This window comes from Hyperolius riggenbachi, chromosome 5 (genome assembly GCF_040937935.1).
Source record: "Hyperolius riggenbachi isolate aHypRig1 chromosome 5, aHypRig1.pri, whole genome shotgun sequence".
NCBI lineage: Eukaryota > Metazoa > Chordata > Amphibia > Anura > Hyperoliidae > Hyperolius > Hyperolius riggenbachi.
This window is the reverse complement of record NC_090650.1, coordinates 2,084,662-2,102,779: the sequence shown is the minus strand read 5'-3', so window position 1 is coordinate 2,102,779 and position 18,118 is coordinate 2,084,662. Positions and strand designations below refer to the sequence as shown.

The 18,118-nt window shown below is 50.3% G+C and overlaps 1 protein-coding gene across 1 annotated transcript in view; it reads left to right on the top strand.

Moving 5' to 3' along the window:
- CALCR (calcitonin receptor) overlaps positions 1-18,118 on the top strand; it is a 653,324-nt gene that overhangs the window by 316,165 nt on the left and 319,041 nt on the right. Inside the window, exon 4 of the mRNA XM_068238473.1 lies at positions 1,032-1,142. Within this exon, the coding sequence (XP_068094574.1) occupies positions 1,032-1,142 (111 nt within the window). The remainder of the gene's footprint in view (positions 1-1,031; positions 1,143-18,118) is intronic.

Here is an 18,118-nt window from a genome sequence, read left to right as displayed (position 1 = left end):
TGCCCCTCCCCCCTCACAGCTCTGCCCCCCCCCCTGCAGGGTCTGCCCCCCCCTCACAGCTCTGCCCCCCTTCCTTGCAGGGTCTGCCCCTCCCTCCTCATAGCTCTGCCCCCCTTCCCTGCAGGGTCTGCCCCCTCCCCCCTCACAGCTCTGCCCCCTTCCCTGCAGGGTCTGCCCCTCCCTCCTCATAGCTCTGCCCCCCTTCCCTGCAGGGTCTGCCCCCCCCCTCATAGCTCTGCCCCCCTTCCCTGCAGGGTCTGCCCCCCCCTCACAGCTCTGCCCCCCCCCCCTGCAGGGTCTGCCCCCCCCTCACAGCTCTGCCCCCCTTCCTTGCAGGGTCTGCCCCTCCCTCCTCATAGCTCTGCCCCCCTTCCCTGCAGGGTCTGCCCCCTCCCCCCTCATAGCTCTGCCCCCCTTCCCTGCAGGGTCTGCCCCCCCCCCTCATAGCTCTGCCCCCCTTCCCTGCAGGGTCTGCCCCCCCCCCCCTCATAGCTCTGCCCCCCTTCCCTGCAGGGTCTGCCCCCCCCTCACAGCTCTGCCCCCCCCCCCCCCCTGCAGGGTCTGCCCCCCCTCACAGCTCTGCCCCCCTTCCTTGCAGGGTCTGCCCCTCCCTCCTCATAGCTCTGCCCCCCTTCCCTGCAGGGTCTGCCCCCCCCCCTCATAGCTCTGCCCCCCCTTCCCTGCAGGGTCTGCCCCGCCCCCCTCACAGCTCTGCCCCCCTTCCCTGCAGGGTCTGCCCCTCCCCTCTCACAGCTCTGCCCCCCCTCACAGCTCTGCCCCCCTTCCTTGCAGGGTCTGCCCCTCCCTCCTCATAGCTCTGCCCCCCTTCCCTGCAGGGTCTGCCCCCCCCCCCTCATAGCTCTGCCCCCCCCCCCCCCTGCAGGGTCTGCCCCCCCCCCCCCCCTGCAGGGTCTGCCCCCCCTCACAGCTCTGCCCCCCTGTAGTTGGGTGTGAGGAAAGTGATGACATTGATATAGGTGTCTTCCCCTATGTTGTTATTTGCCATTAATGAGTGTTTCCTTTGCATACAGGTCTGTACTGCAATCGCACGTGGGACGGCTGGCTGTGCTGGGACGATACGCCTGCCGGGCACAACGTCACCCAGAATTGTCCCGACTATTTTGCCGACTTTGACCCAACAGGTCAGTATAAAACTCACCAGATGCAGCTGCAGCAATAGGTATAGCGGTGCTGGGATCACCCCTGGAGCCTCTGGGAAATGTCCACATATTTCACCAGATCTGCACCATCTAAAATCTTCTTTATAATAGGCAGCTCTTTACAGCAGGGAAACCATAAAAAGCAGTGAAAATAGCATGTGCCGTGTCTGATGACGCACGGCGTTCTGAACGCAACATTCTTTCTCCAATCATCGCAGGAAAATTCTGCACACCGGCACATGCTCTTCCCACTGGTTTCCCTGATTTAAAGAGCTATAATAAAGAAGATTTGTAGACGTTGTGGATATATATTTCACCTCCTCCAGTCCTGGTTCAGGGAATGTCTGTGTGGGAGTGTACTCTGTCCTCCTCCTGCACTGGTTCAGGGAATGTCTGTGTGGGAGTGTACTCTGTCCTCCTCCTGCACTGGTTCAGGGAATGTCTGTGTGGGAGTGTACTCTGTCCTCCTCCTGCACTGGTTCAGGGAATGTCTGTGTGGGAGTGTACTCTGTCCTCCTCCAGTCCTGGTTCAGGAAATGTCTGTGTGGGAGTGTACTCTGTCCTCCTCCTGTACTGGTTCAGGGAATGTCTGTGTGGGAGTGTACTCTGTCCTCCTCCTGCACTGGTTCAGGGAATGTCTGTGTGGGAGTGTACTCTGTCCTCCTCCAGTCCTGGTTCAGGAAATGTCTGTGTGGGAGTGTACTCTGTCCTCCTCCTGCACTGGTTCAGGGAATGTCTGTGTGGGAGTGTACTCTGTCCTCCTCCTGCACTGGTTCAGGAAATGTCTGTGTGGGAGTGTACTCTGTCCTCCTCCAGTCCTGGTTCAGGAAATGTCTGTGTGGGAGTGTACTCTGTCCTCCTCCTGTACTGGTTCAGGGAATGTCTGTGAGGGAGTGTACTCTGTCCTCCTCCTGCACTGGTTCAGGGAATGTCTGTGTGGGAGTGTACTCTGTCCTCCTCCAGTCCTGGTTCAGGAAATGTCTGTGTGGGAGTGTACTCTGTCCTCCTCCTGTACTGGTTCAGGGAATGTCTGTGTGGGAGTGTACTCTGTCCTCCTCCTGCACTGGTTCAGGGAATGTCTGTGTGGGAGTGTACTCTGTCCTCCTCCAGTCCTGGTTCAGGAAATTTCTGTGTGGGAGTGTACTCTGTCCTCCTCCTGTCCTGGTTCAGGGAATGTCTGTGTGGGAGTGTACTCTGTCCTCCTCCAGTCCTGGTTCAGGAAATGTCTGTGTGGGAGTGTACTCTGTCCTCCTCCAGTCCTGGTTCAGGGAATGTCTGTGTGGGAGTGTACTCTGTCCTCCTCCAGTCCTGGTTCAGGGAATGTCTGTGTGGGAGTGTACTCTGTCCTCCTCCAGTCCTGGTTCAGGAAATGTCTGTGTGGGAGTGTACTCTGTCCTCCTCCTGTACTGGTTCAGGGAATGTCTGTGTGGGAGTGTACTCTGTCCTCCTCCTGCACTGGTTCAGGAAATGTCTGTGTGGGAGTGTACTCTGTCCTCCTCCAGTCCTGGTTCAGGAAATGTCTGTGTGGGAGTGTACTCTGTCCTCCTCCTGTACTGGTTCAGGGAATGTCTGTGTGGGAGTGTACTCTGTCCTCCTCCTGCACTGGTTCAGGGAATGTCTGTGTGGGAGTGTACTCTGTCCTCCTCCAGTCCTGGTTCAGGAAATGTCTGTGTGGGAGTGTACTCTGTCCTCCTCCTGTACTGGTTCAGGGAATGTCTGTGTGGGAGTGTACTCTGTCCTCCTCCTGCACTGGTTCAGGGAATGTCTGTGTGAGAGTGTACTCTGTCCTCCTCCAGTCCTGGTTCAGGAAATGTCTGTGTGGGAGTGTACTCTGTCCTCCTCCTGTCCTGGTTCAGGGAATGTCTGTGTGGGAGTGTACTCTGTCCTCCTCCTGTCCTGTTTAAGGGAATGTCTGTGTGGGAGTGTACTCTGTCCTCCTCCAGTCCTGGTTCAGGAAATGTCTGTGTGGGAGTGTACTCTGTCCTCCTCCAGTCCTGGTTCAGGAAATGTCTGTGTGGGAGTGAACTCCGTCCTCCTCCAGTCCTGGTTCAGGGAATGTCTGTGTGGGAGTGCACTCTGTCCTCCTCCAGTCCTGGTTCAGGGAATGTCTGTGTGGTAGTGTACTCTGTCCTCCTCCAGTCCTGGTTCAGGAAATGTCTGTGTGGGAGTGTACTCTGTCCTCCTCCAGTCCTGGTTCAGGGAATGTCTGTGTGGGAGTGCACTCTGCCCTCCTCCAGTCCTGGTTCCGGAAATGTCTGTGTGGGAGTGTACTCTGTCCTCCTCCAGTCCTGGTTCAGGGAATGTCTGTGTGGGAGTGTACTCTGTCCGCCTCCTGTCCTGGTTCAGGGAATGTCTGTGTGGGAGTGTACTCTGCCCTCCTCCAGTCCTGGTTCAGGGAATGTCTGTGTGGGATTGTACTCTGTCCTCCTCCAGTCCTGGTTCAGGAAATGTCTGTGTGGGAGTGCACTCTGCCCTCCTCCAGTCCTGGTTCAGGGAATGTCTGTGTGGGATTGTACTCTGTCCTCCTCCAGTCCTGGTTCAGGAAATGTCTGTGTGGGAGTGTACTCTGTCCTCCTCCAGTCCTGGTTCAGGGAATGTCTGCGTTGGAGTGTACTCTGTCCTCCTCCAGTCCTGGTTCCGGAAATGTCTGTGTGGGATTGTACTCCTTCCTCCTCCAGTCCTGGTTCAGGGAATGTCTGTGTGGGAGTGTACTCTGTCCTCCTCCAGTCCTGGTTCAGGAAATGTCTGTGTGGGAGTGTACTCTGTCCTCCTCCAGTCCTGGTTCAGGGAATTTCTGCGTGGGAGTGTACTCTGTCCTCCTCCAGTCCTGGTTCCGGAAATGTCTGTGTGGGAGTGCACTCTGCCCTCCTCCAGTCCTGGTTCAGGAAATGTCTGTGTGGGATTGTACTCCTTCCTCCTCCAGTCCTGGTTCAGGGAATGTCTGTGTGGGAGTGTACTCTGTCCTCCTCCAGTCCTGGTTCAGGAAATGTCTGTGTGGGAGTGCACTCTGCCCTCCTCCAGTCCTGGTTCAGGGAATGTCTGTGTGGGAGTGCACTCTACCCTCCTCCAGTCCTGGTTCAGGAAATGTCTGTGTGGGAGTGCACTCTGTCCTCCTCCAGTCCTGGTTCAGGGAATGTCTGTGTGGGAGTGTACTCTGCCCTCCTCCAGTCCTGGTTCAGGGAATGTCTGTGTGGGATTGTACTCTGCCCTCCTCCAGTCCTGGTTCAGGAAATGTCTGTGTGGGAGTGTACTCTGTCCTCCTCCAGTCCTGGTTCAGGGAATGTCTGCGTGGGAGTGTACTCTGTCCTCCTCCAGTCCTGGTTCCGGAAATGTCTGTGTGGGATTGTACTCCTTCCTCCTCCAGTCCTGGTTCAGGGAATGTCTGTGTGGGAGTGTACTCTGTCCTCCTCCAGTCCTGGTTCAGGAAATGTCTGTGTGGGAGTGCACTCTGCCCTCCTCCAGTCCTGGTTCAGGGAATGTCTGTGTGGGAGTGCACTCTACCCTCCTCCAGTCCTGGTTCAGGAAATGTCTGTGTGGGAGTGCACTCTGTCCTCCTCCAGTCCTGGTTCAGGGAATGTCTGTGTGGGAGTGTACTCTGTCCTCCTCCAGTCCTGGTTCAGGGAATGTCTGTGTGGGAGTGCACTCTACCCTCCTACAGTCCTGGTTCAGGAAATGTCTGTGTGGGAGTGCACTCTGCCCTCCTCCAGTCCTGGTTCAGGGAATGTCTATGTGGAAGTGTACTCTGTCCTCCTCCAGTCCTGGTTCAGGTGTGTGTGTCAGAGTCGGTAGTATCATAAACTGAGAAGTCGGAGTTGGTGGTATCATAAACTGAGGAGTCGGAGTCGGAGATATCATAAACTGAGGAGTCGGAGTCGTAGATATCATAAACTGAGGAGTCGGAGATATCATAAACTGAGGAGTCGGAGATATCATAAGCTGAGGAGTCGGAGTCAGTGTCGGTAGTATCATAAACTGAGAAGTCGGAGTTGGATGATCTTTGTACCGACCCTACGGCCCTGCCAGGGGGTGGAGCCATAAATCTCATGCAGAGCAGGAACTGTGCCATGTTAGTGCAGGAGGTGCAGTGCTATAAATATGGTGGATGTAGAGGGGCGGGTCCTGAACAGATATCGTCAGAGGTCCTGAGAGAAGAAGAACATGGCAGAAGCAACACAAAACCAAAATATGGAGCCAGCAGACATGACAAAGCCACGAATACCTTGTCATAATGATGTCACCCTCATGTTTATTCGCCACACCCCCTCATTTGTCTGCCTGAGCTCCGCCCTTTTGCATCTGCCATATTTACAGGCTCGCCATCATTATGGAACACCTCTTTGCTCCACCCCTCCCCACCGTCAAAGCCCCTCCACACTCACTGGCTTGGCAAGACCGGCACGGCGTCCAACAGACACACACTTGTTTACAATCACGATACGATTCCTGGAGATCGGTGTTCATTTCCTGTCTGCTCGCTCTGCATTCAGCTGAACATCCACACATGACAGACACGTTCTCTCTCGACTGTGAAACATTCCGAGAAGCACAATCGGCGCTCTTCATATTACAGAGAATTCCGCTGGGCGGGCAGCATGTTGTTACTGTGCACAGATGCCAGCTGACATCGCCCCGGGCCTCTTCATCGCTATCTGTAAATATAAATACACTAGCCGACCCGCGGCGTAGCATACGCCGCATAAGAGGGTAGAGGGCAGGAAGGGGGTATTGGGCACAGCGGCGGGGGAGGGGGCCTCCCCCTCAAGCACAGTAGCAGCCGCCACTATTAGTAAGAGGCAGCGGGCGGGGATGACTCACCTCTTCCGTGTTCCATCGTGCGTTCCACTGTCGTCACTTCCTGCAATGCCGCACACTGTATTGGTTTAATTTCCTTTTTTAAAACAGAAGGAAATCTGCAATAATTCAGCTATAAGTGAACATTTGTAGTTACCCACAATGCACTGCTACTAAATATGCAAATTACCCCTTTTCCCTCTTGGAAAGCCAAGCAAGCATCCAGAGCCGCTGGTGTATAGCAAGCTTATAGCTTTAAATTTTACACAGTCATATCAAACCTACATGTAGACAGTCTGTTCCAGAGTTTTGGGCCTCATCAGTACATAGCAGGGATTGATACAGCTGTATGAGATAGGGCTTGGACCAGTACAACAGAGTAACCAAGCAGCTCAGGGTGACCCAAACCACTCGGAATGTATAGGGGGATAAAAGGGACCAAAAGACCTCCTACTAAAAAAAGCAAAGCTTGGTGTAATTTTTCCTTCCTAAAACAGAAGGAAATATGCAATAATTCAGCTATAAGTGAACATTTGTGGTTACCCACAATGCACTGCTAATAAATATGCAAATAATTCCTTTTCATCCTTAGTAAGCCAAGCATGCATCCAGAGCTGCTGGTGTATAGCAAGCATATAGCTTTAAATTTTACACAGTCATATCAAACCCACATGTAGACAGCCTGTTTCAGACTTTTGGTCCTCATCAATACATGGCAGGGATTGATACAGATGTATGAGATAGGGCTTGGACCAGTACAACAGAGTAACTAAGCAGCTCAGGGTGACGCAAACCACTCGGAATGTATAGGGGGATAAAAGGGACCAAAAAGACCTTCTACTAAAAAACTCAAAGCTTGGTGTAATTTAAAATATAAGAAAATCTGCAATAATTCAGCTATAAGTGAACATTTGTGATTACCCACAATGCACTGCTACTAAATATGCAAATTATTCCTTTTCACCCTTGGTAAGTCAAGTAAGCCAACAGCTTTAAGTTTTACACAGCCATATCAAACCCAGATGTGACAGCCTATTTCAATCATTTAGTCCTCATTAGTACATAGCAGGGATTGATACAGATGTATGAGATAGGGCTTGGACCAGTACAACAGAGTAACCAAGCAGCTCAGGGTGACCCAAAGCACTCGGAATGTATAGGGGGATAAAAGGAACCAAAAAGCCCTCCTACTAAAAAAAGCAAAGCTTGGTGTCATTTTCCTTCTTAAAAAAATAGAAGCAAATCTGCAATAATTCAGCTATAACTGAACATTTGTGGTTACCCACAATGCACTGCTACTGAATATGCAAATTATCCCTCTTTGCCATTGGTTTGATATGACACTACTTCTTCTTTTTGCTTGGACCGGCCCTGGGGGCAGGGCGCTACTTCTTCTTCTTGCTTGACGGTTGAGGCACTTACTCTATTATATATATAGACTAGCTGATTGCCCGGCGTTGCCCGGGTATGTATATGGCTGGTGTTGGCTCCGCCTACTTTTTCTAACCTTAACACAATTACTCACTGACCAAGTTTGTGAGCTTTGCGGTCTTTGGTATCAATAATCTGCATTGAAATGAAACAAATCTGATTGGCTGTGTGTGGCTCCACCCCCTTTTCTGTATTTGAACCCCAGTCACCCAGTGACCAATTGTACCAGGTTTGAGGCCTGTGCCATTAACAGTTCAAGAATGGCAGCAATTAAATATTCCCCTTGAAAAGGAACAGGTGAAGTTTGATTCACTTTTGTAGGCTCCACCCACTTTTCTGAATATTAATCCCAGTCACCCAGTGACCAACTGTGCAAAGTTTGAGAACCCTGCCATTAACAGTGTAAGAATGGATGCAGTTTACATTTTCCCAGTGAAATTTGTATTTGTCTCCACCCACTGATGACGCGGCATTGCCCGTGTATGTATTTGGCTGGTGTTAGCTCCGCCCACTTTCTAACCCTAACACACAAATACTCTATGACCAAGTTTGTGAGCTTTGGAGTCCTTGGCAGGGCCGGATTTGTACTTTCTACCGCCCTAGGCCGTCTGTCACCAGCCGATAATATATATATGTACACAACAAATTCCACCACCGCCCCCCCCCGCCCCCAATATATATCAGTACACAACAAATTCAACCACCGCCCCCCCCCCCCCCCCAAGCATAAAAAAGAACAGTACCTGAAACTAACAATACTTGAAGCTACTAAAGGAGACGTCATACACCCCACTGTTCCAGCACTGGGTCACTCTCTGCTTGAATAGGTTTCTTAATTCTGCAGGCATGGGCGAGCGTGTCCATACAGATCATGCACAAGTAAGGTCTGTGCATGCCCAATAGAACTAAGGCACTTTTGCAAGGCTTTTTTTTTACTTTACTTTTTGTGCACATTACTGGGCATGTGCGGACCTTACTTGTGCAGCCATGTCCAGTACAGATGCACTCGCCCACAGTTGCAGTTGCATACTGAAGAAACCTACTCACCACTGGAAAGGTTGAGGTATAGGAAGATACAGGAAGCCCCTGGGCTACCTCTTCCCCCTCCTATAGAGGCACCACAGCTGCCAGCAAGCCCTACACCCGCTTTATAGAAGTACCACAGCTCCAAGCATGCTCCTTCCCTCCATAGATGCACCACAGCTCCCAGCATGCACCTACTCTTCTATAGAGGCACTACAGCTCCCATATAGTATTGTATTGTCCCCTAGGGCCTCGAAGACGGCTGCTGGGCCCCCGAAGCCCTTGCAGAACATTTTCAGTGGATCACATTCACCTGTCCGGCCCGCTTGCTCTTCTGTGTGCTTCATCCTTGTGGGCACCTCATCTCTGTAACCTAATGGCGTGTACATACTCCAGTGGACATGTGCATACTCAAGACGGAAAAACATGCAGAGGAGCATGCTGGCCGGGTGTCTGTGTGCTTTGGTGCAAATACACAGAAGCTCCAGGGGACCATATTTCACTTTGGGAGAGACAAGAGGGAGGGTCACCAGATAGCACTGGGGCCCTAAGGGAAATCACAATACAGTACTACTGTATATGGAGGAGGTGCGTGTTGGGATCTGTGGTGCCTCCTATGGAAGGGGGGTGGAGAATGCTGGGATCTCTGGTGCCTCCATGGAGGAGAGGAGCATGCTGGCAGCTGTAGTGCCTCTACAAAGGAGGGGGCGTTGGAGTACTTGCTGGGAGCTCTGAGGAGGAGGGACAGGCTGATAGCTGTAGTACCTATATAAATGGGGTGCAGTGGCGGCTCCAGGAAATTTTTTTAGGGGGTGCTATGCAGGTGCTGGACCAATTTCCGGGGGAGCTGACGACCTCGCGCGCCGCGGCAAAAAATGGGTGTGGCTACAACCTGCGGCGCGCGGAGCGCGCCGTGGCGAAAAAATGGGCGTGGTCATGACCGGATGAGGGCGGGGCTAACTGTAATTTAAAGTGAACCCAGGGTGAGAGTGATATGGTGGCTGCCATATTTATTTCCTTTTAAACAATACTAGTTGCCTGGCAGCCCTGCTGATCTATTTGGCTGTAGTAGTGAACTGAATTACACCTGAAACAAGCATGCAGCTAATCTTGTCAGTTCTGACAATATTGTCAGAAACCCCTGACCTGCTGCATGCTTGTTCAGGGTCTATGGTTGAAAGAATAAGAGGCAGAGGACCAGCACGGCAGCCAGGCAACTGGTATTGCTTAAAGGGAGATAAATATGGCAGCCTCAATATTATTCTCACCTCGGGTTCCCTTTAAAAGTGCAACGCAAAGACAGAGGGCCCAAGTTTTAGTGACCCTTTCCCCAGAAAATTCACATAATTGTGCAGGTTTTCTCAAGAAAATACACGTAATGTGAGCAGATTTTAACAAAAAACACGTCCAATGACCCCAATATGCACAATCGTTATCAGATATGGCCCCAATATGCACAATTGTTATCAGATATGGCCCCAATATGCACAATCGGTAGCAGATATGGCCCCAATATGCACAATCGGTAGCAGATATGGCCCCAATATGCACAATCGGTAGCAGATATGACCCCAATATGCACAATCGGTAGCAGATATGACCCCAATATGCACAATCGGTAGCAGATATGACCCCAATATGCACAATCGGTGGCAGATATGGTCCCAATATGCACAATCGGTGGCAGATATGGTCCCAATATGCACAATCGGTGGCAGATATGGTCCCAATATGCACAATCGGTGGCAGATATGGTCCCAATATGCACAATCGGTGGCAGATATGGTCCCAATATGCACAATCGGTGGCAGATATGGTCCCAATATGCACAATCGGTGGCAGATATGGTCCCAATATGCACAATCGGTGGCAGATATGGTCCCAATATGCACAATCGGTGGCAGATATGGTCCCAATATGCACAATCGGTGGCAGATATGGTCCCAATATGCACAATCGGTGGCAGATATGGCCCCAATATGCACAATCGGTGGCAGATATGACCCCAATATGCACAATCGGTGGCAGATATGACCCCAATATGCACAATCGGTAGCAGATATGACCCCAATATGCACAATCGGTAGCAGATATGACCCCAATATGCACAATCGGTAGCAGATATGACCCCAATATGCACAATCGGTAGCAGATATGACTCCAATATGCACAATCGGTAGCAGATATGACCCCAATATGCACAATCCGTAGCAGATATGACCCCAATATGCACAATCCGTAGCAGATATGACCCCAATATGCACAATCGGTAGCAGAAATGACCCCAATATGCACAATCGGTAGCAGAAATGACCCCAATATGCACAATCGGTAGCAGAAATGACCCCAATATGCACAATCGGTAGCAGAAATGACCCCAATATGCACAATCGGTAGCAGAAATGACCCCAATATGCACAATCCGTAGCAGATATGACCCCAATATGCACAATCCGTAGCAGATATGACCCCAATATGCACAATCCGTAGCAGATATGACCCCAATATGCACAATCCGTAGCAGATATGACCCCAATATGCACAATCGGTAGCAGATATGACCCCAATATGCACAATCGGTAGCAGATATGACCCCAATATGCACAATCGGTAGCAGATATGACCCCAATATGCACAATCCGTAGCAGATATGACCCCAATATGCACAATCCGTAGCAGATATGACCCCAATATGCACAATCCGTAGCAGATATGACCCCAATATGCACAATCCGTAGCAGATATGACCCCAATATGCACAATCCGTAGCAGATATGACCCCAATATGCACAATCCGTAGCAGATATGACCCCAATATGCACAATCCGTAGCAGATATGACCCCAATATGCACAATCCGTAGCAGATATGACCCCAATATGCACAATCCGTAGCAGATATGACCCCAATATGCACAATCCGTAGCAGATATGACCCCAATATGCACAATCCGTAGCAGATATGACCCCAATATGCACAATCCGTAGCAGATATGACCCCAATATGCACAATCTGTAGCAGATATGACCCCAATATGCACAATCCGTAGCAGATATGACCCCAATATGCACAATCCGTAGCAGATATGACCCCAATATGCACAATCCGTAGCAGATATGACCCCAATATGCACAATCCGTAGCAGATATGACCCCAATATGCACAATCCGTAGCAGATATGACCCCAATATGCACAATCCGTAGCAGATATGACCCCAATATGCACAATCCGTAGCAGATATGACCCCAATATGCACAATCCGTAGCAGATATGACCCCAATATGCACAATCCGTAGCAGATATGACCCCAATATGCACAATCTGTAGCAGATATGACCCCAATATGCACAATCCGTAGCAGATATGACCCCAATATGCACAATCCGTAGCAGATATGACCCCAATATGCACAATCCGTAGCAGATATGACCCCAATATGCACAATCCGTAGCAGATATGACCCCAATATGCACAATCCGTAGCAGATATGACCCCAATATGCACAATCCGTAGCAGATATGACCCCAATATGCACAATCCGTAGCAGATATGACCCCAATATGCACAATCCGTAGCAGATATGACCCCAATATGCACAATCCGTAGCAGATATGACCCCAATATGCACAATCCGTAGCAGAAATGACCCCAATATGCACAATCAGCATCACCTGAAAAAGAAAAGAAAAACCCATTTACTCACCTACAGCCAGAAGACCTTCTTTCCCGACCACCTGTCCCGACCTCCTTGTGGCACGAAGCGCCCGCGCGCCCACGATCCTCTTCCTTCCCGACGTCACGACGAGACTTCCTGCCTGCATGCAGAGAGCAGGGCTACGGGAAAATGGCCGCCCGAAGCCATGCACTGCAGACTCGAAGTCTGCAGAACAGGGCTTCGGGCGGCCATCTTACCGTAGCCCTGCCTGCTGCTCCGTGCTGCCGCTTTGTGAACTGACTTGGCGTCTTTTAGACGCCTGAAGTCAGTTCACTCCAGGGGGTGCTTTGGGGGTGCTTGGACAATTCTAGGGGGTGCTCGAGCACCCCCTTGCACCCCCCTGGCGCCGCCCCTGATGGGGTGGACTTGCTGGGAGAAGTGGTACCTCAATAGAGAGCAAGGGGTCAAATAGGCCACCTAACGCTGTGGGGTGGGGAAAAAGTTGTCAGGACTCAGGAGTAGGACAGGGACTCGCATGTATGCAGGCCAGAAACTGCATCAGGGACACAGACGCATCGGGATCTTCCAGCTTCCTGCAGCCAGTGAAGGCTGCACAAGAATCCTGCTTCTCCCATGTGAGCTGAATTCCGTTCAGCTGAGCAGTCTCACCTTCCCCCGTGCTGTGATGTGTCTGACTGTACGGGAGGGGAGAGGAACAAACAGCTGCCCTGCGACTCTTCATTTCTGCAGGAAGTGGACGTTCTTCTCCCGGGCAAGCCAGGCTGAACTGTATGCTCACTTAAGTTGCCTGCAGCTGTATGTTTGCTGCTTCTGCCCACCGGGATCTTCCTCCACGTGTGTCTGCAGACTGCAGCCCTGGCCATCCAGCCTTCCTGCACTGTTCAAACGTACTTTCAAAGCACCCGCTGCCCGCCCTATCATTCATTCATTCAGCTCGCCGGTTACTCTCACCTCCACCATTACAAGCAGCCAGCATGACATGAGGCAGTCAGACCCGCTCTGTCCGCGGCCAGCCGCCCTGCATCAGAGTTTGTAGAGGGCGGCTGCGGACTGACTGGGTCTGGCTGCCTCATGTCATGTTACAGTGCTGGCTGCATGTGTAATGGTGGAGGAGAGTGGATCCGGCGGCCAGAATGAATGATAGCGCGGGCGGGTGGCGGGCGCTTTGAAAGTATGTTTGCTTTTAAATAAAGTAATAAAATGCCCCCCCAGCCGCCCTAAACAAGGGTCAATTATATGGCGCCCTAGGCCACGGCCTAGGTGGGCTTGCCATAAATCCGGCCCTGGGCATCAATAATTTGTATATTCCCATAGAAATTAAACAAATCAGATTGGCTGTTTGTGGCTCCGCCCCTCTCCAGCATTTGAACCCCAGTCACCCAATGACCAACTGTAGCAGGTTTGAGGCCTCTGCTATTACCAGTGTATAAATGGCAGCGATTTAAATATTCCTCTTGAAAATCAACAGGTGAATTTTGATTGGCTATTATAGGCTCCACCCACTTCCCTGAATATTAATCTCAGTCACTCAGTTACCATCTGGGCAAAGTTTGGGAATCCTGAAATAAACAGTGTAAGAAGGGCTGCAGTTTATATTTTCCCAGTGAAATTTGGTTTTAGCTCCGACCACTTTTTGTAACCTGGACACAAAGTCACTCAATGACCATGTTTGTGAACTTTGGGGTCCTTGGCATCAATATTTTGTATTTTCCCAAGAAATGAAACAAATCTGATTCACTGTTTGTGGCTCTGTCCCCTTTTCTGAATTTGGTTTTCAATATTTTTTACTAGCCGACCCGCGTCGTGGCATACGCCGCATCTTCGATCTATCTAATAGAGTACGTGCCTCAACCTTGAAGCAAGAAGAATAAAGGTGGGTACACACATCAGATAAAAGTCTTTGGAAAATCAAAGATCACAGACCAATTTTACCCCCTTCCGTGTAGTATGAGAGCCACACCTACACAGTCTATTCTATGGAGCTGCACTCCCCATCAGACAGAAATCTTACCCCCTTCCATGTAGTATGAGAGCCACACCTACACAGTCTATTCTATGGAGCTGCACTCCCCATCAGACAGAGATCTTACCCCCTTCCATGTAGTATGAGAGCCACACCTACACAGTCTATTCTATGGAGCTGCACTCCCCATCAGACAGAGATCTTACCCCCTTCCATGTAGTATGAGAGCCACACCTACACAGTCTATTCTATGGAGCTGCACTCCCCATCAGACAGAGATCTTACCCCCTTCCGTGTAGTATGAGAGCCACACCTACACAGTCTATTCTATGGAGCTGCACTCCCCATCAGACAGAAATCTTACCCCCTTCCATGTAGTATGAGAGCCATACCTACACAGTCTATTCTATGGAGCTGCACTCCCCATCAGACAGAAATCTTACCCCCTTCCATGTAGTATGAGAGCCATACCTACAGTCTATTCTATGGAGCTGCACTCCCCATCAGACAGAGATCTTACCCCCTTCCATGTAGTATGAGAGCCACACCTACACAGTCTATTCTATGGAGCTGCACTCCCCATCAGACAGAAATCTTACCCCCTTCCATGTAGTATGAGAGCCACACCTACACAGTCTATTCTATGGAGCTGCACTCCCCATCAGACAGAAATCTTACCCCCTTCCATGTAGTATGAGAGCCACACCTACACAGTCTATTCTATGGAGCTGCACTCCCCATCAGACAGAAATCTTACCCCCTTCCATGTAGTATGAGAGCCACACCTACACAGTCTATTCTATGGAGCTGCACTCCCCATCAGACAGAAATCTTACCCCCTTCCATGTAGTATGAGAGCCATACCTACACAGTCTATTCTATGGAGCTGCACTCCCCATCAGACAGAAATCTTACCCCCTTCCATGTAGTATGAGAGCCACACCTTCACAGTCTATTCTATGGAGCTGCACTCCACATCAGACAGAGATCTTACCCCCTTCCATGTAGTATGAGAGCCATACCTACACAGTCTATTCTATGGAGCTGCACTCCCCATCAGACAGAAATCTTACCCCCTCCCATGTAGTATGAGAGCCACACCTACACAGTCTATTCTATGGAGCTGCACTCCCCATCAGACAGAAATCTTACCCCCTTCCATGTAGTATGAGAGCCACACCTTCACAGTCTATTCTATGGAGCTGCACTCCACATCAGACAGAGATCTTACCCCCTTCCATGTAGTATGAGAGCCACACCTTCACAGTCTATTCTATGGAGCTGCACTCCCCATCAGACAGAAATCTTACCCCCTTCCATGTAGTATGAGAGCCATACCTACACAGTCTATTCTATGGAGCTGCACTCCCCATCAGACAGAAATCTTACCCCCTTCCATGTAGTATGAGAGCCATACCTACACAGTCTATTCTATGGAGCTGCACTCCCCATCAGACAGAAATCTTACCCCCTTCCATGTAGTATGAGAGCCACACCTACACAGTCTATTCTATGGAGCTGCACTCCCCATCAGACAGAGATCTTACCCCCTTCCATGTAGTATGAGAGCCACACCTACACAGTCTATTCTATGGAGCTGCACTCCCCATCAGACAGAAATCTTACCCCCTTCCATGTAGTATGAGAGCCACACCTACACAGTCTATTCTATGGAGCTGAACTCCCCATCAGACAGAAATCTTACCCCCTTCCATGTAGTATGAGAGCCACACCTACACAGTCTATTCTATGGAGCTGCACTCCCCATCAGACAGAAATCTTACCCCCTTCCATGTAGTATGAGAGCCACACCTACACAGTCTATTCTATGGAGCTGCACTCCCCATCAGACAGAGATCTTACCCCCTTCCATGTAGTATGAGAGCCACACCTACACAGTCTATTCTATGGAGCTGCACTCCCCATCAGACAGAGATCTTACCCCCTTCCATGTAGTATGAGAGCCACACCTACACAGTCTATTCTATGGAGCTGCACTCCCCATCAGACAGAGATCTTACCCCCTTCCATGTAGTATGAGAGCCACACCTACACAGTCTATTCTATGGAGCTGCACTCCCCATCAGACAGAAATCTTACCCCCTTCCATGTAGTATGAGAGCCACACCTACACAGTCTATTCTATGGAGCTGCACTCCCCATCAGACAGAAATCTTACCCCCTTCCATGTAGTATGAGAGCCACACCTACACAGTCTATTCTATGGAGCTGCACTCCCCATCAGACAGAAATCTTACCCCCTTCCATGTAGTATGAGAGCCACACCTACACAGTCTATTCTATGGAGCTGAACTCCCCATCAGACAGAAATCTTACCCCCTTCCATGTAGTATGAGAGCCACACCTACACAGTCTATTCTATGGAGCAGCACTCCCCATCAGACAGAAATCTTACCCCCTTCCATGTAGTATGAGAGCCACACCTACACAGTCTATTCTATGGAGCTGCACTCCCCATCAGACAGAAATCTTACCCCCTCCCATGTAGTATGAGAGCCATACCTTCACAGTCTATTCTATGGAGCTGCACTCCACATCAGACAGAGATCTTACCCCCTTCCATGTAGTATGAGAGCCATACCTACACAGTCTATTCTATGGAGCTGCACTCCACATCAGACAGAGATCTTACCCCCTTCCATGTAGTATGAGAGCCATACCTACACAGTCTATTCTATGGAGCTGCACTCCCCATCAGATAGAAATCTTACCCCCTTCCATGTAGTATGAGAGCCACACCTACACAGTCTATTCTATGGAGCTGCACTCCCCATCAGACAGAAATCTTACCCCCTTCCATGTAGTATGAGAGCCACACCTACACAGTCTATTCTATGGAGCTGAACTCCCCATCAGACAGAAATCTTACCCCCTTCCATGTAGTATGAGAGCCACACCTACACAGTCTATTCTATGGAGCTGCACTCCCCATCAGACAGAAATCTTACCCCCTTCCATGTAGTATGAGAGCCACACCTACACAGTCTATTCTATGGAGCTGCACTCCCCATCAGACAGAGATCTTACCCCCTTCCATGTAGTATGAGAGCCACACCTACACAGTCTATTCTATGGAGCTGCACTCCCCATCAGACAGAAATCTTACCCCCTTCCATGTAGTATGAGAGCCATACCTACACAGTCTATTCTATGGAGCTGCACTCCCCATCAGACAGAAATCTTACCCCCTTCCATGTAGTATGAGAGCCACACCTACACAGTCTATTCTATGGAGCTGCACTCCCCATCAGACAGAAATCTTACCCCCTTCCATGTAGTATGAGAGCCACACCTACACAGTCTATTCTATGGAGCTGCACTCCCCATCAGACAGAAATCTTACCCCCTCCCATGTAGTATGAGAGCCATACCTTCACAGTCTATTCTATGGAGCTGCACTCCACATCAGACAGAGATCTTACCCCCTTCCATGTAGTATGAGAGCCATACCTACACAGTCTATTCTATGGAGCTGCACTCCCCATCAGACAGAAATCTTACCCCCTCCCATGTAGTATGAGAGCCATACCTTCACAGTCTATTCTATGGAGCTGCACTCCACATCAGACAGAGATCTTACCCCCTTCCATGTAGTATGAGAGCCATACCTACACAGTCTATTCTATGGAGCTGCACTCCCCATCAGATAGAAATCTTACCCCCTTCCATGTAGTATGAGAGCCACACCTACACAGTCTATTCTATGGAGCTGCACTCCCCATCAGACAGAAATCTTACCCCCTTCCATGTAGTATGAGAGCCATACCTACACAGTCTATTCTATGGAGCTGAACTCCCCATCAGACAGAAATCTTACCCCCTTCCATGTAGTATGAGAGCCACACCTACACAGTCTATTCTATGGAGCTGCACTCCCCATCAGACAGAAATCTTACCCCCTTCCATGTAGTATGAGAGCCACACCTACACAGTCTATTCTATGGAGCTGCACTCCCCATCAGACAGAAATCTTACCCCCTCCCATGTAGTATGAGAGCCACACCTACACAGTCTATTCTATGGAGCTGCACTCCACATCAGACAGAGATCTTA